General features: G+C 45.7%; 1 protein-coding gene across 25 annotated transcripts in view; it reads left to right on the forward strand.

Moving 5' to 3' along the window:
- The window catches only part of ZMYND8 (zinc finger MYND-type containing 8), a 161,003-nt gene that overhangs the window by 103,347 nt on the left and 33,850 nt on the right, over positions 1–23,806 (forward strand). For all 25 annotated transcript variants that reach the window (XM_059898479.1, XM_059898485.1, XM_059898488.1 and 22 more), the window contains 3 exons: positions 507–988; positions 13,729–13,869; positions 22,827–22,979. In XM_059898479.1, the coding sequence (XP_059754462.1) occupies positions 507–988; positions 13,729–13,869; positions 22,827–22,979 (776 nt within the window). The remainder of the gene's footprint in view (positions 1–506; positions 989–13,728; positions 13,870–22,826; positions 22,980–23,806) is intronic.

Genomic DNA, 23,806 nt, shown 5'->3' on the forward strand with positions numbered 1-23,806 from the left:
GTCTTTGTTGCTGCACGCAGGCTTTCTCTAGTTGCGGCGAGCAGGGGCTACTCTTCGTTGTGCTGTGTGGGCTTCTCATTGCAGTGGCTTCTCTGTTGTGGAACATGGGCTCTAGGTGTGCAGGCTTCAGTAGTTGTGGCTCCCGGGCTCTAGAGCGCAGGCTCAATAGTTGTGGCGCACGGGCTTAGTTGCTCTGCGGCATGTGGAATCTTCCCGGACCAGGGCTTGAACCCGTGTCCCCTGCACTGGCAGGTGTATTCTTAACCACTGCACCACCAGGGAAGTCCAAGTCCTCAGTTTTGTCTGCCAGATAAAAAATAATTCTCAACTTTTAGGTTGTGCTTTGTTTTTCAGTTGATACAGCAATTATGTGTGATTCACTTAAACGTTTCTTCAGAGGGTAGAACTCATGTTAAGTGTTCTTGCACAATAAATTTGTAAAAAACTTAAGAATCTTGGAAATGACCACAGTTGACTTAAACTCCCTTTCTCTTTTGCACTCCCAGGGCCTGGGTTCCAATAAATAATTGCTACCTCATGTCTAAAGAGATTCCTTTTTCTGTGAAAAAGACCAAAAGCATCTTCAACAGTGCAATGCAAGAGATGGAGGTTTACGTGGAGAACATCCGCCGGAAGTTTGGGGTCTTTAATTACTCTCCATTCAGGACGCCCTACACGCCCAACAGCCAGTACCAAATGCTGCTCGACCCCTCCAACCCCAGCGCTGGTGCTGCCAAGATAGACAAGCAGGAGAAGGTCAAGCTCAACTTCGACATGACGGCGTCGCCCAAGATCCTGATGAGCAAGCCGATGCTGAGTGGGGGCACAGGCCGCAGGATCTCCTTGTCGGACATGCCACGCTCCCCCATGAGCACCAACTCCTCCGTGCACACAGGCTCCGACGCGGAGCAGGACGCCGAGAAGAAGGCCACGTCCAGCCACTTCAGCGCGAGTGAGGAGTCCATAGACTTCCTGGACAAGAGCACAGGTCAGCCCCAGGTGGGAGAGGGTACAGGGGGCCCCTGGGACACAGGGGCTCCCATCGGGGCCACACCTGTCTGGCCCTACCTGGTGAGCATCACAAAGTCAAAGAGAGCTGCATGGCATTTCATCCCAGTGGAGCAAATTTTAATTTTTAAGTGAGTAACCCAGTGGGATTCTTGCTGTTAGGGACCCAAAAAATGAGAAAAGTGATCCCCAAAGGCCAGCTGGAGGTCGTTCCTAGAAGTGGGCAGAGGTGGCCAGAAATCCTTCAGAGTTCTGTTCAAATGCCTCTGAGATGAATCACAACTTCCTACAACAGTTTTTTTTCTTTCTCAAGAATTTTATTAAAAAAAAAAAAAAAAAAAAAGAATTTTATTTTAATTGAAACATTTTTCTATCAAAACCAGATATTCACATTACTTAAGGCTCAAATATTAGAGGAACACGTAAGGGAAACAAGAATATTCTCTCCCCAGAGCAGTCCCACTTCTTTTTTTAAAAAAAATTTATTTATTTATTTATTTATTTATTTTTTGGCTGTGTTGGGTCTTCGTTTCTGTGCGAGGGCTTTCTCTAGTTGCGGCAAGTGGGGGCCACTCTTCATCACGGTGCGCAGGCCTCTCACTATCGCGGCCTCTCTTGTTGCGGAGCACAGGCTCCAGACGCGCAGGCTCAGTAATTGTGGCTCACGGGCTTAGTTGCTCCACGGCATGTGGGATCTTCCCAGACCAGGGCTCGAACCCGCGTCCCCTGCATTGGCAGGCAGATTCTCAACCACTGCGCCACCAGGGAAGCCCCGCAGCCCCACTTCTTAAAGGTCCAGCCGTTGAACAGTTGTGTTGCACTTTGGAGCCTTGCTGCTGTAGCAGTGGTGACGAATGAAGATGCTGGTCTCAGATTAGATCCCAGCTCTGCTACTCACTAGCCCTGTGGCTTTAAGCAAGGTACCTAACCCCTCTGTGGCTTGGTTTCCTTACTGGTAACGCGACCATGATGATAGGACCTGCCTCAGAAGTTCTTGTGAGGATAAATGAACCACCATACATAAAGGGTTTAGGACAGTGCCTGAAACAGTAAGTGCTACAGAAATGTTGGCTACTATATTATTTCTTCGGGTAGTTGCTCATCCCATGCCTGTGTGGATTCCGAGAGGTGTTACAAATGAGGGATGCTGGCTGAGTGTAACAAAAGCAAGGGTGACCTAAATTGAATTCTTTCTATCCAGACAGTTTGGTTGCATGTTAAAACCTTTAAGAACTCTGTTTCCACAAGGAAGTGGGTGTACTCTCATTTTTCTTGAAACACGGCCTTTACTCTTTGTTCTTTCTTGTTGTATCTTAGAGAAGCATGGGTAGAAAGAAGCTCCACACTGAACATGGTGATGAAGGCAGCTAGCCCTCAGGCTCTGGGCTGGGGAGACTTTTGATGAACCCCAGGACACTCGCCTTATTCTCAAGGGTTTCAGCCCATGGAATGTCCACAGGAATGTGGACTTAACTGTTTTCACATCTTAACATTCTTCCAGAGAAATGGGAAATCTGCATTTTAATATAGAATCTCCAGTTATGAAATGTCAGCTCAAAATGTCTTAAGATATTTTCCAGAATGAATAAAGCACATCTACAAGTTGGATCACCAGTATTAGACCTCTGGCCAGAGCATTACCCTTGGATAGCCTTTCAGACACCACCCTCCCCCTTCTTTCCTTCACGTAAGAACTCTTTAAGGAGCAGGTGTCCAGAATTCCCTGGCGGTCCAGTGGTTAGGACTCCACGCACTCACTGCCGAGGGCCTGCGTTTGATCCCTGGTCAGGGAACTAAGATCCCACTAGCACGTGGTGCGGCCAAAAAAAAAAAAAAAAAAAAAAAAGGAGCAGACATCAGTTAGGAGGCTACCAATGTCCCCGGAAGATGAAATGATGGGGACTTAGTGGTAAACTCAAAGAATTCCACTCATTTTGGTTCGTGTTGTTGCTTCTTTCTGGTTTGCTTATTTCAAGTACTGCTTGTAGCTGCTCTCCAAAGGGCCGTAGGTGGAGTAGATTTAATTACCAACAGCTTTTGATTCTTCAGAATAAAGGCTGCAGTCTTTCTCCAGGTCTGATCCAGCCATGTGGTCGAGGGACTCACAGTTGAGTTTTAGAGCTTTGTTCTGATGACATAACTTCTGTTCACCAGCCTCAGAAAAAACTTCCGTTTTGCCCCGTAGTTTCTGACCGGAGTCCTTAAAAGGCTTACTTTTATTCCATGACATGATTCCATTTAAGCCAAGTTAACATGGTATATAATCACACAAACTCCTCAGCCTTTTAGTTTTCATAGAGAGCATGCTTTTGAGAAAGTGTTTTAACTCGGCAGCAATCCCATGAATTACTGTTGCCTGAACTTTGACCGCTGTGATTTTTTGCCATAATCTTAAGTACCACCCATTTTATTACATTCTTAAATATTAAGTCTGCAATTTATAAATTACAGATGCAGTTTATAAATGCTAAGCTAAATAAAGTATATAAGTTCATGTATTTAAATTTTTTGCTGTGTTTTTTCCTGATAGACATGAAATTAGCACATAACTTGTAAAATAAAACGTGTTGGTCTCTGAACCACCAATGATGTTCTAGCACCATATTTCAGGAAACATAGTTTTAGACGAATAAGAAGAACACGTGTAATGGGTTTAATTAAGCTTCTCTCTTTCCTCAAGAGGTTCAGAGGTTGAAATGACGTCAGAATTCCTAACAAAACTCCTTATTATATGAGTGACTTTTGAGGTGGTAAGTTAGCAGATACCCCATTTCAGTAGAATTTAAAGCCGTTTCCCAAAATATAACTGCTTACTAGTATGTGCCTGGGTTATTTCGCTCATCATGAGTTAGGCAGCCAGTGAATAGTGTAGGAAGAGAAGGTATTTATTAAAAATTGTTTTAGTCTTAGAAATTGCCCTCTTTCCTGTAAGGAGCCAGACAGTAAATATTTTAGGCTTTGTAGGGCTCTTGTTACAACAGTGCAACTATTCAACACCTTGGTTGTGTTACTAAAACAGCCATAAGGCAGTATGTGGCTGAGACACTGAAATTTGAACTCCATGTAATTTGCATGTTTCATGAACTATTAATCCCACCCCCCACCAAACCATTTAAAAATGGTAAATACTCTTCTTAGCTTACAGGCCATACAAGAATGGGTGGTGTGCCAGATTTGGCCCATGGATTGGTTTGCCAGTTTCTATTATAGACTAAGAGAAACTCCGAGTCAGTCTCCCCATTTTACAGAAGGCAAGTTGAAGTCCCTGCGGAGAGTATGGGGGGGTGGTGATGTTCCCACAGCAGATCCTGAATCTAGATGGGCTTTCTTTGCACTGCACACCACTGCCCTCTGCTGTTGGCAGTGATAATAGCATTTGGTGGAAGGAGAAGTGGGTTATTTATTGAAATGCCCCAACAATCAGTATAATTGAGACAGGACTGCGCTTTATCCAAAATTGTGTTTAAAAAAAAAAAAAAAGATTGTCATAGTATTGAAAAACCTTATCAGTTTCAGCAGGGAAAAATTTGTAGCCAGCCGCATAAGACTGACTACACATTGAAATAAGTTATTAGATAAAATTTTTATGAGAGTTTAGAAACCCTCCTTTTGTTTGGGGGATTGAGGAGCTCAGAATCATGTGTCTATAACCCTTAGGGCTGGATTTAGCTCTCTGAGGAGCCCTTTGCTCAGCCAGACGCCTTTCACTCTTGGAATCTTGTTGTGTTAAGGGTCAGAGTGGTTTATATTCTCCATGATTTGTCTGATTCCTCCTTTATCTAGACCTCCTGGCCAGATTGATGCCTTTGCCAGTATTTGCTTGCGGGATCCTGATTTAAGTCATTAATATGTATTAGGGTAAGAGTCCTGGGGCCTGGCTTTCACCACTCTCAATAGTGGTCTTTTGGTCTTAGAGCCCCATGTGGGTTCCTTCAGGGAGAAGGGAAGACAGTTTCAGATACTCTTTTTGTCCTGTGAAATCAATATATGTTTGTCTTAAAACAAGTGTTAGTTACAAAAACTAAAGTCAGGGATAATCCCACTTCCCACAGTCAGCCCTTAGAAATTGTTTCCTGGACTCTTTTTTTTTTTTGGCTGCACTGAGTGGCTTGCAGGATCTTAGTTGCCCGACCAGGGATTGAACCTGCGTCCTTGTCAGTAAAAGCACGGATCGCCAGGGAATTCCCGTCCTGGACTTATTCTGTGTTGGTTTATACATCATATAATCAAGTTGAAAATTCAAATACTTCCAGGGATCAGGCAGATACGGAAATGAGTGAGTTTTGGAAGTGATAAGGACTGGGGTGAACTAAAGCAGAAATCTGCTCGTCTTCATGACTATTGACACGCTCATGGGTGCTTGTGTGTGTAACACTTTCCAAAGCAGTACTTACTCTTCCCATACGTGTGTGCTGAGCTAGAGAGGTGTGCTTTTTTTAAAGGGCACTGGGGGCCAGATCCCTCTGCTGGTTCTAGCCAAGTGGGGATGTGGCTCAGTGTTGCCAGATTTCTGGTTGTTCAAGAGAATTCTCAAATATTTTTAAAATGCAAACTACCCCAACTTTTACACATTGGCTCAAATAAAAAAAAAAAAAAAGTATAGTGACTTCCCTGGCGGTCCAGTGGTTAAGACTCCGCGCTCCCAATGCAGGGGGCACAGGTTCGATCCCTGGTTGGGGAACTAAGATCCCGCATGCTGTGCGGCCGAAAAAAAACACACAACAAAACAAAACAAACAAAACCTATAGAGTGCATCAAATGCATCTGTGAACTGCTGGCTTCATGGATCACCTGTTTGGTGTAGACTGTTTAGGGTTTTCTTTTTTAACTTAACCTTGTGTTCTGAATACTTTTCCATGAACTAAATAACCATTTAGGACAGCATTTCTGTCCTGTCCTAGACCATCCAGTGATTCTTTGCTGTGGAGCTCATTTGTTCATGCCACCAAGAGTGGTGCAAGATGCCGCCAGCCCTTTGAATGTGTAGGTTGCTGCCCGGGCTTTGTAAGTAGAGGAACTTCAGCGTGAGTCATTAACTCCTCCACTGCCACCTCCCCCAGAGGGCTGGGGTGCGTGGGAGGGAAGGGGCCTTTTTTTCTAATTTAATCCTATGACTCGACTCGTGTTTCGTGTCGTCAGAAGGGCACTTAGCACAGTCTGGGGGTTTTGGAAACGTAGATAATAAATGATGTGTTTTAGCCCTTGCTTGTGAATTGTACATCAGAGTGTAAAATCTGATTAAATTATTTGTGACTTCAAAGGCAATTAGGTCTTCCTTTGGACAAGATTTTATGGCTTTATAAAAGGATTGGCATCTGTTTCAAGGCTTAATTGAAGCGTGCATTTCCAATTGTCTTTTTGCTTTCAAAAATGTCTAGAGTGATTTAAAACAGGGTTTCTCAACCTCAGCACTACTGACATTTTGGGCCGGATGATTCTCTGTGGTGTCCTGTGCCCTGTAGGGTGTTTAGCAGCGTCCCTGGCCTCTACCCACTAGATGCCAGTAGCACACCCCTGCCCACAATTATCACAGCCAAAAACATCTCCAGACATTGTCACGTGTCCCCTGGGGGGTATGGTCACCACTCCAGTCCTCATTGAGAGCCATAGATTTATGTACCATGCTTTTGAATTTCAGCACTGATAAAACTCTGCTTGACCTTCAACTTTGAAGCTCTCCAATATTTACATTTCATTTTACATCATTTTCCCCTGAATATAAGATATGCCTTTCAAATGTTAATATTATAGAATAAATAGTCCATAATTTCACCCTGAGAGGTGACAACTATTAAGAATTGGGTGGCTAAAATTTTTTTTAAAAATAAATTTATTTATTTATTCATTTATTTAAAAAAATTTTTTTTTGGCTGCATTGGGTCTTCGCTGCTGCACGCGGGCTTTCTCTAGTTGCAGTGAGCGGGGGCTACTCTTTGTTGTGGGGTGCAGGCTTCTCATTGTCGTGGCTTCTCTTGTTGCAGAGCACAGGCTCTAGGCACGCGGGCTTCAGTCGTTGTGACACACGGGCTTCAGTAGTTGTGACACACGGGCTTCAGTAGTTGTGGATCGCGGGCTGTAGAGCGCAGGCTCAGTAGTTGTGGCGCACGGGCTTAGTTGCTCTGCGGCATGTGGGATCTTCCCGGACCAGGGCTCGAACCCGTGTCCCCTGCATTGGCAGGCGGATTCTTAACCACTGCGCCACCAGGGAAGCCCCTAAAATTTTTTAATGTATATAAATCACAGTGACGATGACAATAATAACTTGTGTGTGTGTGTGTGTGTGATGGAATGGGATTGTACTAAACTTTTTGCTTCTTTCAACTTAGCAATGTTTCTTTGACATCTTTCTATTTGAGTGCACATATTCTCGTTATCAGTAGTAGGTAGATTTTATGAAGTCATGTGAATGCAAATGTTTTAAACAGATACATTGATTTGTTTTCTTAATGTCTGCAATGTATATATGTGTATCTAGAGCTATTTCAAACAGGGTTTCTCAACCTCAGCACTACTGACATGTATATGTTAATTATATATTTATATCTCTCTATATATGGTCCTTGCTCACTTTCTAACCCCCAGTGCTGTAGACATTTCGGCCAGCTTAGTATTTTCCATGTTTCTCTAGATGGTCATGAATAAAAGTCTTCAAGAAGATACCAGTGATTGAACTTTGCCGGAGTCACACAATTACAGAATTCCTCTCCCTTCATTACATTTTTTATATTAACAAATACATATTTGCACCTGTTTTAAAGTATTTCCCCCCAACAAAACCACGATAAAAGCATTTTTAAAAGAGCAAAATGGCCCGTAATCTAAATGCCTCTAGTTGACCCTGTTTTTTTTTTACACGATGAAAGGACTACACGCACATGGTTAGAATTAAAACAACAGAATGAAACTCAGCAATATTAGAGCGGTATAGAAAGGTGTAAAAGAAAAGCTAAAGTTTTTAATTTTTTTATCCCCGCTTCTGGGCTCCAGTTTTTCTCCAAAGTTTCCATGATTATGGGATGTGCTGCTAGAAAAAAAAAATGTGTATGTTCATTTAAAGATGTGGGCATGCTTTTCAAAAACATTTACACATATGGGGACATTTCTGTGCACACTTGATTTTACCTTTCTCTCTTTTTCCCAAACATATTTTTGTCAGGATGTAGAGATCTGTGTCTTTCTTTTTAAGGGTTGTATGGTATTTATACCATTATTTATTTAACCAGTTTCTAATGCATAGGCATTTATAAGCCATCTTCCATTCCTTGCTATTATAAATACTGTTGCAGTGAACCTTCTCGTGCATATCCAGTATCGGGGCACTTTTATATCTATGGGGTGAATTCATAGCAATGGAACTTCGGGGTCTGTGTGTTATGTATACTTTAATTTTTTTTTATATTTTATTTTAAAAAATTAAAAAATTTTTTTGGCCACACCATGCAGCTTGTGGGTTCTTAGTTCCCCAGCCAGGGATTGTACCCATGCCCTCGGCAATGAAAGCACGGAGTCTTAACCACTGGACTGCCAGGGAATTCCCTGTATACTTTAATTTAATTTATTTTTTATTTTTTTGTGTGTTCAAGCATCTACTTTTTATTTATTTTTTTAAACATCTTTATTGGAGTATAATTGCTTTACAATGTTATGTTAGTTTCTGCTGTATAACAAAGTGAATCAGCTCTACGTATTCATATATCCCCATATCTCCTCCCTCTTGTGTCTCCCTCCCACCCTCCCTGTCCCACCCCTCTAGGTGGTCACAGAGCACCGAGCTGATCTCCCTGTGCTATGCAGCTGCTTCCTACTAGCTATCTATTTTACATTTGGTATACTTTAATTTTAATATCATTATCACCTAACTGCTCTCCTGGATAGTTTTTTTTTTTTAATATAAATTTATTTATTCATTTTTGGCTGCGTTGGATTTTCGTTGCTGCGTGTGGGCTTTCTTTAGTTGCGGCGAGCGGGGGCTACTCTTTGTTGTGGTGTGCGGGCTTCTCATAGTGGTGGCTTCCCTTGTTGCAGAGCATGGGCTCCAGGCACGCGGGCTTCGGTAGTTCTGGTGCATGGACTTAGTTGCCCCGCAGCATGTGGGATCTTCCTGGACCAGGGCTCGAACCCATGTCTCTTGCATTGGCAGGCGGATTCTTAACCACTGCACCACCAGGGAAGCCTCTGAATAGTTTTTTGATGCCTGTGAGTGTACCTCTTTCCTCACCTACCCTGAACACTAGGTGTTATTTTTGAAACAAGTGTAGCATGCAGGTGAAAAGGATGTAGGATGGAGATTTATCTGTATATCTCCGTATGCCCTTACCTGAGTTTACATTTATTTATGTCGAGCTCAGGGTTCTCTCTAAGTGTGCTTCTTGACCGTTTGTATTTTTCTGTGAGCTGCTTATCCAAGTGTTTTCCTTGGATGTTTAATCACTCAGCATGCCTTTAGTAGATGCAGAATATCAAGGAGATGGTGAAAATTGGCACCTTTGTAATGGAGAGGTTTTATTTTGGTTGTCATTATCATTTCTTTATTGTTTATCATGACCACAGTCACGAGAAGAGGAATGGGGAACTCATTCTTCAATTAATCATCTCATGTATCTGCTCATGCTGGAAATGTCTCAGGCACCTGGCAGCGTCAGAGGCCGGCAAGGAGCCTGTTCTCCTGGAGCTGATATTCTCAAGGCAAAAGGGGCACCTGGGCCAGCTTAGATGGGGCTGGCAGGGGAGGGCTCTGAGGAGGTGGTATTGGACCCAAATGTTGAGGACGGCCAGCCAGTATGATCTGGGTGGGAGTGGTGGGTTGAGTGGGTGGGGTGTCTTTCCTCGGAAATTCCAAGTGTAAAGGCTTGAGTTGGGAGCGGACTTGATCTTGGAGGGGTCAAGCACAAGGGGCCACGTGGCTGGAGATTCCAGAATGAGGCAAGGAAAGGTCAGATGTCTCACTGGGTTTTTTTATTCTGGGGAACTGGACGCCCCTGGATGGTTTTAGATGGAGGAGTGATGTTTCCTTTCCTTGTTTAAGGCGCTGTCCCGGCTGCTGGGTGGAGGTGCCCTGGGAGGGGGTGCTGTGGCAGGTGGTAGGGGACCTGTGGGGAGCTCTTACAGAGTCTTCGTGGGAAATGATGGGTTAGGGCAGTGTTTCCCAACCTTTTCTTCATCATCATCCCCGAAGGAGCCCTTTTAGACACTATCTTCCTAATTGTCCTCCCATGAATATTTCTTAAAATGGAGGTGAGAGTCACATAACAGAAGATTAATCATTTCAAAGTAGACAATTCAGTGGCATTTAGTACAGCCACAATACTGTGCATCCACCACTGTTACCTAGTTCCAGAACATTTCCATCACCCCAGAACAAAACCCTGTACCCACCAAGCAGCCACTCCTCGTCCCTACCCCCTCTCCCACCCCCATCCCTTTGCTCCATCACTGACCCCTGGCAACCATCGACCTGCATTCTATTTGTATGGATGTGCCCAGTATGGATATTTCATTTCAGTGAAATCCTATAAAACATGGCCTTTGTATCTGGCTCCTTTCACTTAGTGTGGTGTTTTCAAGGTCACCCGCATTGCAGCGTGCATCAGAACTTCATTCCTTTATACCAGGGCTTGTCTGTCTGTTGATGGACACTCGGGTTGTTTCCATCTTTGCATTACTGTGCATAGTGCTGCTTTGAGGATTTGTTGAGTATAGGTTTTCAGTTCTTTGGGGTCTGTACTTAAGAGTGGACCCTCATGAAATTTAAACGTATGTCCTTTTACATACTACATGTGTGCTTTATTTATAAAAAGAGTAAGATTTTTTCACCCCCTAAGGTCTACTTTTTGCCCCTTGGGAGCCATATTGCCCCTGTTGAGAATGAACGGACAAGGGTGATAGCCCTGGAGATTGGGACGGAGGTGAGTGCGAAGATTTGGGTGTATTTTGGAAGTGGTGTGCAGAGGACTCGCTGAAGGGCTGGGAAGGCTGAGGCAGGACAGCAGAGGAGGAATTGAGACAGTGTAGACATGTTTGGCCTTGAACAACTGGGTGAGTGGTTATGGGGAGGTCAAGACGGACACAGGTGTTTCACAAAGTGGGGAGGTGGGGCAGGTGGCAGCCAGGGATGGGCACTGGCTACCAGTTTCTCAGAGGCGAGTTCTGCAGTGTGGGTTGCTAGGTGACCCCGAGATGCTGTCTTGGTCCTGATTACGTGAAGCACTGCAGTACCAGACGCCTGCGAGGGTGGCCCCTGCCCTTTGCTGGCCGGGTGAAAAGTGAACCAGACCCGTCTCCATGGGAAACCGGCGTTCATGTAACACTGTTATTCTTGCCATATCCAAGTGCTGTATTTCAAATTTTTAAAAAATTTAGAACGTGTCCCTTAAACCTTCAATACTTAAGTTTTATTAACAAAGGAAAGGTTATATGTCTATGAAATTGAAGGCTTGTTGTTCCAGTTATTATTTTTTAACTACATGAACATATATATATAGTATTAGAAAATTAATGACTCTCCCTGTGTTCTTGGTAAATTCCCTGTATGTCTATGAAGTTAAAGGCTTGTTGTTCCAGTTATTATTATTTTTTAACTACATGAACATACATATACAGAACTATAAAGCTAATGGCTCTCCCTGTGTTCTTGGTAAATTCCCTGCAGGCCCACAGTGGGGTGGGGCTCTGCTAGACCACCTGCCGGCCTCTCCTTCTTACTACTGTAACTTGACCTGTTAAACAGGGAAATGTGGACTCTCTTGCTTGAGTTCTCTGTGTGACCCCGCACCTTTGTGTGGTTTTGGTTCCTGCTACCTTTTAGGGTTAGTCTTCCTTGTCAAAGTTCCCTGCAGCCCCAAGCAGTGCTTCTGCTAGTATGCTAAGACCCTCCCTGCGAGACCCACTTGCTAGTTTGCTTAAGGGAATACAATTAGAAAGACCCTGGTCTTTAATCCTTGTGGAGGGACTACACTGCACTGATTTTTTCAGCCACTGCAAATCTCTTTTGGAAACAGAACATAAATGAACGAATAATAATTAAAAATCCTAATACTAAAGATTTTATTGGTGATACTTAAATCTTTTGAAACACCTTTATTTTTCTATTTATCTTTCTATTTATTTGTTGGCTGCATTGGGTTTTTGTTGCTGCGCACGGGCTTTCTCTAGTTGCGGCGAGCGGGGGCTGCTCTTCGTTGTGGTGCGGGGGCTTCTCATTGCAGTGGCTTCTCGTGTTGTAAAGCATGGGCTCTAGGCGCACAGGCTTCAGTGGTTGTGGCACGCAGGCTTCAGTAGTTGTGGCTCACGGGCTCTAGAGCGCAGGCTCAGTAGTTGTGGCACATGGGCTTAGTTGCCCCACAGCATGTGGGATCTTCCCAGACCAGGGCTGGAACCCGTGTCCCCTGCATTGGCAGGTGGATTCTTAACCACTGCGCCACCAGGGAAGTCCCATGAGTTAGGTACTTCTATCAATCCTTTTGTATTATATTATCAGTATCCCTGTTTGTAGCTACCAGGAAAGATGATTCAGAGACATCAGGTCACTTGCCCAAGGTCACACAGCGCGTCCACAGAGCTGGGATTTGAACCTCTCTTTTGGCTCCTGATCCATGCTTTAATCCACGTCTCCCTACATCTAGAGTCTTTCCCACTCTGTTGCATTAAAAATAGTGTTGTCAGGTCCTGGTGCTGGAACTGAGGCTAGCTCACGTATGTTGACTGGCTGAGCTGGTGTAGAGTTTAACCCGTTGAATCCTCACTCTGAGGATCCCCATTTGGCAGATGAGGAAACTAAGGCAAGAACCCACCAGCGTGTCTAAGCACTTGTGAAGTCCCTGGGATGTCTCGAATCTAACCCCATCACCATCAACAGCTTTCTCGAGGTTTCTTGCACATCTGAGGGGAGCTGGCCATTTGGTTGCCTGTCACACGTTTATGGTAACAGGACAGCCCAATAATACAGAGCCGTTTCAGCAAAGGGGCAGGATCTAAAAGATCTTTGGGAGGCCCCAGTTGGCCCATCTGAACACTTTGTTTTGTTAAATGGTTTGGTTTCTGTCCTCTCTTCCCCCACCCAGTGGACAGGGCTCAGGGGAGCAGGAAGTAGGAAGTTTTAAGGTATTTTTAAAAGACTCGGGCATAGGTACGACTCTGTCCTCCTATAAAAGTTTGAAACCCCATAAGGAGGGAGATAATTTACCAACAGCGCCCTCACTCCATCTGTTGTGGAGTTTGGCTTCGTTCAGCATTGCAGGACCTTTGAAATGAGAAGCCTGAGAGCTCCCAAGGGGTCGAGCTGGCCCCCGGCAGGTGCAGTGGCTGGGTGAGCCAGCCCCTGCGTCTCCCACAAATGGATGACGTGCCATTTGTAAGCTTGGCTCTGGTCTCTGCATCTGGACCGAGGCGGGGGCTGGTTTAATCGCTGTTTATTTTGAGATTTACACCCGTGAATGGGCCAAACCAATTTCAGTGGCAGCTTAGCCGATTTGTCTTAGAGCTTTGTGTTTAATAGAATGACTGGGGCAGCCTTCTTCCTTCGTGGCTTTAACATTGGGTTAAAGCCCTTTGCTTGAAATAAATAGCCAGCCCTTCCTGCTCCAACCCCCCCTCTGTGGTGCTCTGGCGGCCTGGTTGAAATCAAACAGAATTTCTGTACTCTCCTCCCTGCCCCACACCTACAAGCTTTATACGTTTCTTTATTTGTAAATCTGTCTTTTAACGAGTAACTTACTTTTTCAGCTTCACCAGCCTCCACCAAGACGGGACAAGCGGGGAGTTTATCCGGCAGCCCGAAACCTTTCTCTCCTCAAGTATCAACACCAATCACGACGAAAACGGACAAGACATCCACCACGGGAAGCATCCTGAATCTTAACCTGGGTCAGTTGGAATTTTGGGATGCCTCTTTCCGTAGCAGCTATGAGTATTTCTGCAAGTTGTAATGTCCTCTTTTGTGTGTGGTTCTTTTTTTTTTTTTTTTTTTTTAAAAAGATTGGTATTTTTATTTTTATTTTTTTTGGCCGCACGGCATGTGGGATCCTAGTTCCCTGACCAGGGATCGAACCTGTGTCCTCTGTGTTGGACGTGTGGAGTCTTAACCACTGAACCTCCAGGGAAGTCCCTGTGTGTGGTTCTTGAACCCTGAACTCTTTTCTCCGTACAAAATATTGAAAAGGTACAGTGGATGGAGATGAAGAGAGATCAATACAAGGAACTAGCAAGGGATTTCCCGGAGCTTGTTGACATGCAAGGCTGTTTTATCTTGAAATACCTTAGGCCAGTGTTTACAACCTTACTTGCCCTGGACCACAGTAACCCAGTTCTTATATTTGTAAATATATATATTTAAAGTTATATATATATATATGTATACACACACGGTATATATATTGTTTTATGATTCAGTATTTACTTTTCTTATGTATAGTGTGTTCCGACATATTGTTTTAATTCTTTTCTTCTGTTTTTTTTTTTTTAAATGCTAGTCTTCATCCTTGATGTAGTAGTTTTTTTTTTTTTTTTTTTTTTAAAACTCATTGAGTTTCAGTTGGTTCTTTTGAAAGCATTACATAGGCCAAAGTCTTTAACAAAAATTAGCACCAGAAATGCTAAACATCCAACTATGAAGTTATTTTATTAAGTCATTCCGTCATGAGCCCTGATTTTTATTGAGCATCTATTATGTGCTGTGCACTGTTTTAGACCTGGGGCGGACAGTGGCGAGTGAGGGCCCTGCTCTCTTAACACAGCTTGGTTCTAGAGAGGGAGAAATAATAATCAAGCTAAAGAAACTGAGAGGTCATGTCATCATGGAAAGTAAAAGGTATTCATATGATAAGGAGAGAGCTGGGCAGGATGGGGGTGGAGGAGCAAGAGGCAGTGGTTAGGGAAGGCCTCTGAGGAGGTGATACCTGGCCAAGGATTTGCATGACAAGAAAACCCAGCCATGTCAGTGTTAAGAGGAAGAACATTCTAGAAGGAACAGGAAATTCAAGGCCTTAGGGTCAGGATGAACTTGGTGTGTTGTAGGAATGTCAAGGAAGCCCGGGTGACGTGTCCTAGTGGGTGAAGGGGAGATGAGGTCAGAGAACACAGTGACCTCATGGACCTTGGTGTGGGACCATTGGAGCAGAGGAGGGATGTGAACTGACTGGGCATTTTGGAAGGCCCTCTCTGGGTGTTGTGTTGGGAGGAGCCTGTGTCAGCCATTCTTATCCAGGGGCAGTTCCCCCGACCCCCCAGGGGACACTTAGCAGTGTCCAGAGACATTTTCGGTTGTTACAACGGGGGGGTGGGGTGGGCTCTCGCCACTAGCATCTAGTACAGGCCCACCCCAACAAAGATTTACTGGGTTGCGCCTGTGTTGACAGGTTTGGTTATGGCAGGAGAAATGGGAGCCAAGAGTTCAGTTTTCGATTCTGTAAGTTTGAGATGCCTGCTAAATTCCTAGGTTCGGAGAGGTCATGAGGGCAATTGGAGGCGTGAGTCAGGCCAGGTCAGGGCAGGAGGTGTAATTCTGGGAATCTTGATTTATACATGGGATTGGGTTCAAGCAATAGTTCTCATAACTCAGGGGAGGCGGAGAGTGGGGGACGCTGCTGGCATTCATTTTAGTGGTTCCAGACCAAGGACGCTGCTAAACTTTCTACAACGCGTGGGACAGAGCCCGCCACGACAGAGAACTACCCAGCTGCAGTGGCAATAGTGCTGAGGCTGAGAGACCCTGGTCCAGAGCATAAAGAAGGAGTGAGGGGCCTGGGCCACTTGCACATGTAGACCTCAGGAAAAGTGAGCAGAGGAGGCTGAGAAGGAGCAGGGGAACAAGGAGAAAGCAGCACTCAGGGAGCGTGGCCCACTCCGGAGGCCTTGAGTGTACCGGGTTTCAGGAAGGGAGGGGCGGCCACCCGTGTGGAGTGATGTTCCAGCCTGAATCCACAGCCTCTGGTGGTCACTGCCTTCTGGGTTCATCTTGTCCTGAGATGCCATTTTCAGATGGAGAAACAGGGGACTGGAGAGGTGACCCCAGAATCTGCGATTGCAGAGCCAGAGGTGGCTGGGCTGGAGGGAGCCTGTGTTTCCACGGAGGCTGGTGCCTCATTTACCCTGGTCACCAGGTCGTGCAGCCCGGAAGTGATGGGACAGCCCAGGTGGTGGCTTGAGGGGCTCCAGCTCAGGTTGGCTGGTGGGAATTCTTCACTTGAACAAACGGGGACTCATCTGTTCCCCTGGGGAACGCTCATTGTTCTCAGCAGTGTGGTTTGCTTTCTCACACCCTCCTCCCACCTCTGCACCCCCGAAAAGAAAGCTGTACAGAGACGTTCTCACAGTCATGCTTCCTCTCTGCCAGTCATGCGTGGCAGGAATAGCTCCTTCCGTAAACCAGGCTGTCCTTGGGCGTCTGTGTGATGCTCTGGGTTTTTCCATTTGGCTTGACCCACGCGTGGGAGTGGAAGGTTTTTTTCCTGGGGTGTGTATTGGCGGTGGGCACGGCAGAGTACAAGGTTCTCCTGTGCAGAAGCTCCCCGCCAGCTCTTTCCGTTCCTGGGACAAATGCCTCGTTTTGTCAGCGGAAGCAAAAGCATAGGGAATGTGGCGTTTTATGGGTAGGAATTTCAGTTACCCAGTGGCAAGAGGATCAGATAGGGACTGGTGAAAAGTGCCATGGATGGGTAGAAAAATCAGAAAGTGGAGGGAAATGCTGAATAATTCTCATGGGACTTGATGTCTGGCACCCATGTAACTACTTTGAACAGACAGAAATGAGACAGAGCGCTAGGGATCATAATGACATCATTATATCTAACAAAACAGTGTTTCATTAAAAAAAAAAAAAAAAAACCGGAAAAGCAAAATTATAGAGATGGAAAAAAGATGAGTGCTTGCCGGGAGTTGGGGAGGGTTTGACTACACATCACAAAGGGATTCTTCGGTAGATGGAATTGTTCTGCATTCTGTTTGTGCTGGTGGTTACTCGCATCTATGCAAGTGTTAAAAATCATATATTCTCCAAAAAGTGAATTTTACTCTCTGTAAGTTAAAACTGTTAAAAAAAATACAATGACCTTCAAGGTAAGGTAATAACCCCACTGCACAGAGAAGCAAAGTTACCTACCCAGGATCAACACGTGGTTTGTGGTTGAGTTTGGCCTTTAGACTCGGGCTTGTCTGTTGTGTAGCTTGGACTTTTAACCGAGATATGAGAACTGAAATGCTGCAGGACAAGAGCGTGTTTTGATTTTCATGGGCCCTCGCCACTGTGCCTCTTTGTGCTGCTGGGTTAGTCTGCCCAGCTGTAGGGGTCAGGGGTCAGGTGAAGATTTGGATGGACGATCGCATGAAGGACAAAGTGCCTTTCTAAAGGAAACAGCTCCCACAAAGTTGAACCTGTGCTGTCCGACTCTGAATTTTCAAGAAAAAACAGAAATCCAGATTTTTTACGTGAACTCTTCTAGTTTTTAAAAGTTGACCATCAGTTTCATTAAAAACCTCTATTTGGAATTCCCTGGCGGTCCAGTGGTTAGGACTCTGCGCTTTCACTGCTGAGGGTGCGGGTTCGATCCCTGATAGGGGAACTAAGATCCCGCAAGGTGCGGGATCAAAAATAAAAAGTAAAAATAAAAACCTCTATTTAGGCCAAAGAAACAAGTACAACCAAAAATACAACCACCAGCCCGTGGCTACTTTACCCTTACGATTTATTTTGCTGCATGACGGAGGGGAAGGCCCTCCATGCTAACACACTGGGCCTCGTTTGCTGTCTTGGGCCCCTTCTCTCTGCTCTAAAATAAGGAGCCAAGCTAGGTTCCGGCCCCCTTCTGTGCCTCTACGGCAGTTATAAAATAAGTCCTGAATGAGAATGAGTTTATGGCACGGGGAGAGAGGGGACCGGAGTGGTTCTTTCCTTCCTCTAGACTCCTGTGTGCTTTCTCTGGGAATCCTCTGTCCTCTTCTCTCACACACGGTGTTTGCTTTTGGCTCAACAAACGCAGCAGTTCAGTCGTCCTGTTAGTGACAAAAATGTGCCTTGATGCTCCGTCAGAGATGCCGACGGTGGAACGTTGTCAGACCTGAAGCCTTTCTGCTTGTTTATTCTTCCACTGTTGCTGTTGTCAGGCCTGCTTTCTTTTCTCTGCAGAAAGCGAGACTTTGAGGACGTGGATGCAGCGCTGGGTACCCCGGTTTCCCAGATGTTGTCTTGATATTTTTTTTAAAAATAGTGAACGAGGTGGGGAAGGTCTCTGCTTGACTGATGGATAAGAGCATCTGCCAGGGTCTCTCGTCTGAAGGACATTGTTCCCTTGATGGAGCCGCTGTTTTGTGCCTCCTAGAAGACCATTCATTATAGTCTACCTACACCTTTTTTTTTTTTAATTAATTAATTAATTAATTAATTAATTTTTGGCTGTGTTGGGTCTTCGTTTCTGTGCAAGTACTTTCTCTAGTTGCGACAGGCGGGGGCCACTCTTCATCGCGATGCGCGGGCCTCTCACTATCGCGGCCTCTCTTGTTGCGGAGCACAGGCTCCAGACGCGCAGGCTCAGTAGTTGTGGCTCACGGGCCTATCTGCTCCGCGGCATGTGGGATCTTCCCAGACCAGGGCCCGAACCCGTGTCCCCTGCATCGGCAGGCAGACTCTCAACCACTGCGCCACCAGGGAAGCCCTGCCTACACCTTTTGAATACAGGAGATTTTTTTTTTTTAAGCTAAAAAAAGAAGTGCTTATAGTTTTCTTTTAAATCATTTTGTTTTGATGGCTGTTCCTCTCACCGCATAGTGGCTTGTCTTCTGTCAGGGCACCATGGGGATGGCTCGACTGTCCGTTAGTGCCTTCTGATTTTTGTGGAGTCACACAATTGAAGAAAAAAAAGTTTTGTTTTTATAAGTAATGAATGCACACGGTAAGAGCAATTTCAAAGTACAGAAAGATGTCTGTTGAAAAGCCAGTCTACTTCTAACCTCTGATCACCTGTCTCTGTGACCCCCTTATTCACCCCCCAAAAAAGGGTGACCACTGTTGGCTCTTTTTTTTTTTTTCTCATCCTCTGACCCTGTTGGCTCTTCTTTAGTCTCCTTGGGGAGCTCTTCTAGACATCAGCCTGGGTGATTTGGTCCCCATTTGGCAATGTCTAGACACCTGTTTATTATCCCAACTGGGGTATGGGTGCTACTGGCATCTAGTGGGTGGAGGCCAGGGTTGCTGTCAAACATCCTACAGTGCCCCGGACAGCCCCCGGCACCTACCCCGACCTCTCCACCCCCCAAAAGAAAGACTTACCAGCCCCAAATGTCAGCGTTGAGAAGCCCCAAGAACACATATATTTGTATCTGTATTCCCTTTCCTTCTTTTCTCCCACACACCAATGCTAATGTCCTTGACTGATTATTTTCCTTTTCCTTAAACAGATGGGCTTTCCATATCACCACATAGAGAGCTCTGCCGCTGTGTTATTTTAGCAGCTGTATTTTTTTCCGTTTAAAGGTAAACTGTAACTTATTTATCCAGGCACCTTATTTATTGAGTAGTTTTCCACTTTTTGCTGTTGAAAATAGCTGCAGTGAAGGCCCTTGTGCCCATGTGGGAGTGAATCCACAGGATGCATTCCTAGAAGTGGAACCTGACGGTCAGAGGCCATGCGCTGTTGACATTTGGAGAGATACTGCCAGATTGCCCTCTAAAGGGTGGTTCTGATTCATGCTCCCTCCAGCAATGGAAGATCGTGCCTCTTTTCTCTAGCGCGGGTGTTTTTTTTTTTATCCCCGGTTTCCATTTATAGCCTCAGCTGTCTTCATATCAGCTGAAAAGTTCAAAATGTTGGCAGCAAGGGTGGATTCTGTAGATATTCCCGATATAGAAGGGCAGAGGTGGAAGGAGTCCTGATAAGCTGCTAGGAGCTAAATGAGAAAGAGAAGCTCTTCTTTTCTCCCTGCGGAGGACAGTCGAGTTCACACACAGCTGAAAGTTTGAGAAAGATAATTACATTTGGCCAAACTCCTAGAAATCCGCTCCCAGGGACCTGATTACAGCCCCCTCCCGGGCTTTCGGTGGTTTCTTCTTAGAATAAATGTTACAGTGGCTCATTGACCCGAGAAACCTTATTTTGTGAAATGAAATGCTTTACCTTCTTTTCATTCCTCTTGATTATGAATATTCAGGCTTTAGGCTAAAGTTAAGAGATTGCATTTACTGTAGACCCACACCGGTATACACGCGTACACGCGTGCACGCGCACACACACACATTCGATTATTCTGGTGATGTGTAGATCTATTTTTATGATCCCCGAGGTTTTGGTACACAAGGGTTAAGGCAAATCATGAGGCATTTTCTTTACTCACAGACAGGAGTGGTCCAGTACAGGGGCTCACATCCTTACCTGCCAATTAGAATACCTGGGGAACTTTTAAAGGGCCAATGCTCAGGCCTCCCCCTCGCCAGTGAATTCAGTCTCTGGGGGTGGGGCTGAGCCATCAGGATTTTTTTTTAAAGCTCTGGGCTGGGAGGGGAGCGATCTCAGTGTGCAGCTAAGGTTAGCAGTCACTGGACTAGTACAGGGGCTGGCAAAGTTTCCAGCCTGTGGACCAAGTCTGGCCCCCGACTTGTTTTTGTAAATAAAGTTTTATTGGAACACAGCCACATCCATTTATTTAGCACATCATTTTATGGTTGCTTTTGCAGCAGAGCCTATACACCTGCAAAGCCTAATTTAATTTACTCTCCGGCCCTTTATGGAAAAAGTTGGCCGACCCCTGCCTGGTATAGTCAGTTGTGCGTTTCGGTAACTGCTGTGTGGAATCTGTTAACCACATGGGAATGTTACTGAGGACAGGGTGTCCTCCTATCACATGGGCAGCACTGCCATCTCCTGCTACCCCCCTTCATGGAAAGTATTTTTGTGAGATACTTCTTTTCCAACTTTATGCTTGAAAAGGCTGCCTTTTCCCTCCAGAATGCAGTGTGCTTCCTCATTTCTGAGAGCAGAAATGACGAGACAGGTCTCCTGTCTTTCCCCTTCTACCGTCACATTCGCAGCTCAGGTGTTGAAGTCCGTAAGTCCTGATCTTACTGCTGTTTAATTGGATCTTCCCTTTTTTTTTTCTATGTTCCCTAGTCGTTCTCCTCTTCCTCCTTTTTTTGCTGTTTTATCCCTGTTTCACTCTCTCTGTTCTCTTTGTAAGGTGCTTCTCCAGTAAAATTGAATGTATATTCTTCCCCCGTCCGAAATAGTTGTGCATTCAACCGTCCTCCCCGCAAACATCTTCAGTCCTGGCCTTGATAGGCTCTCTGAAGAGCCCCCGATCAGCACATGCACACACACCAGACAAACACATGCATGCACATGTGCACACACGGGTATGTTTTTTAAGAGCCATCTCTTTAATGACAAGGATGCTGTCCCTGTTTGCTTTGAAAGCTCACTTTTGGTCTCCCTGGTGACGAACCGCAAGTGTGTTTTGGGGACAGGGCCCTTTCTCATCTTACCTCATTATGGTGTTGAATGAAATTGGAGCGACTTGTGGCTCCAATCACCTATGAGTGAGTTGGGTGGGGCTTTGGAGAGACCTCTGATCCCCTTAAAGGAATGAATCTCTGGCATGCGTTGTGAGAGCATGCCCCCCCTTCCTGGGTGCAGGGCAGGGTGCGAGGGTCAGGTCGAGTGGGGAGAGTGCAGGCTTTGGAGGGCCCTTGCAGTCCAGCTCTCAGTCTGTATCTCGGTCTCTGTAACAGCCTGGTGGTTTGGGGTGGAGGGTAGCAGGTGGGTGGAGAGAAGTCAGGGAGTAAGCTCACAGCTGGTAGAACCAGTTCACAGGTGGCTTATCTTTGTCCTTGATGGATGCCACATCCTTTCTGACCTGCTTTCTCGGATTGGCCAGGGTAGGGTGGACACCCGCATTCTCTGCTTGAGGGTCTGTTGGAGGGGATGCCAGGGCGAAAGACAGTCTCATTGCTTTCTGAGCCTTTGCAGTCACCACCATTTTGTCCCCTTTTTATGTTTTGGGGGCCACTGGAGGAGGCAGCAGAGGAGGTGGGGAAGGAATTCAAGAAATGCAAGCTCACGGACCCTTTAGAACCTGGGCCAGTTTGGTCGTGCAAAGAGCCCATGGCAGAAGTAGGGGGAGTAGGACCTCTGGGCCTGAGTCATTAGGCAGAGACCTTTGCCTGGGGTTAGAGTGAAGCAAGAAGACACAGATTCATATCCAAGGCTAATCTGTTCCCTGTTCCTCAGATAGATGCTGTGAGCCAAAGGGAGCTACAGCACACTGGCTGGAGGGTCTGCCTATCTTGTGTGTTCCCTTTCTTTCTAATATGAGCTCCAGACTAAGTCGACTAAGAAGGAAGATTGAAGTCTCCATGGTAAACAAGGAGCTGGTTCTCCCTCTTATCAGTGTGTTCTCTGCGAGGCTCGGCGCCTCTCTCGGATACAAGCCCTCTCTGATCTGGGCCTGGAATTCAAAGCAAACTGGCCAGACTCAGTGTCACTTTATCTGCTGCTGTTGAGATTGAACATATTACTGTAACCTTTGGCTTTGGAGGATCCATAATGATGCTGAGTTTCACAGACAACCAACCTTCTGGCTGGGATTGTGCATTTTCAACATGGAAAGCAACCCAGGCGATGGTTCAGTAGAAACCTGCCAAATGTTCTCTCAGGCTCTTATCTCCAAGTCAGCCCGGGCCGTCGAGCAGATGATATTGTTGGGACGAATGACAAAAACGTCTTAGGTTTTGTTTCCTCCCGGGCTCCTAAGTGTGTTTTTGAGGAGAAAGCTAAGTGATGAGCGTTGTTCGCTATTCCCTCCAGTGCCTGGTCTTACGAGGGTGTGATGGTGTCTTCCAGATCGAAGCAAGGCCGAGATGGATCTGAAGGAGCTGAGTGAGTCGGTCCAGCAGCAGTCGGCCCCTGTTCCTCTCATCTCTCCCAAGCGGCAGATTCGCAGCAGGTTCCAGCTAAATCTTGATAAGACGATAGAGAGTTGCAAAGCACAATTAGGTATGTCTCTCGGTTTGCTTACCTCATCATCGTCATCATTACTCTTTTTAGGGATACCACCCGGATGAAATTAAAGCCCCATCCTGGCTGCCTTTTTAGCAGCTGGTTTAACCTTGAGTTGTTTGTTCAACAAAAATAGGTTTCTACTCATGGCAGAATATTTCAGATTTGCTAGTTAATTGTTCAGAAGGGCTTCTTGAATTCCTCAGAGTGTATTCTTTGTGGCGGCCTGCCAACTCGAGGTGCAGGTTGTAAGAAAGTTTGGAAGCAGAAAGAACCTCCTGATCTTGCCTTTGTGCTTCCTCTCTGCTCACGTCAGTGTCTCCACTTCAGGGTCAAGTGTATCCCACAAGTGTCCAACACAAACCCTCCCCCTCCAGGCTAGGCTGCTTCCCCCTCGGCACATCCATCCTGCTTCTATATCTGTTGCCTCCCTTCCTCTTCCCTGTGCTGCTGCTTTCTTACACTGCCTACCCGAATCCTGTCCCAAAGGCTGAGCTCGGGCATCACCTCCTCCAGGAAGTCTCCCCTGACTGCCCTCCCCATCTGCCCACCTCCTTTGCTACTTTATGTCTCCGAAGCATCAGTGGTTCCTTTGTGTGGTGGTATCCCTCCCAAACTAGACTGGAAGCTCCTTGAGGGCAGGGAGGTTGCCTTATAAAGATTTGTCTTCTCCAAGGTGTACTTGGTCTTATACACGTAGAAATGCTCTGGAATATTTGTTGAATAGGTAAATAAAGCCAGGAAGGTATTTATAAAGAAGTAGGGGCCGGCTGGGTCTCAGGAGAGAAAGCCAGTCCAAGGTGAGGTTTACATGTCAGTGGTTT

The sequence above is a fragment of the Balaenoptera ricei genome, chromosome 15 (genome assembly GCF_028023285.1).
Source record: "Balaenoptera ricei isolate mBalRic1 chromosome 15, mBalRic1.hap2, whole genome shotgun sequence".
Lineage (NCBI taxonomy): Eukaryota > Metazoa > Chordata > Mammalia > Artiodactyla > Balaenopteridae > Balaenoptera > Balaenoptera ricei.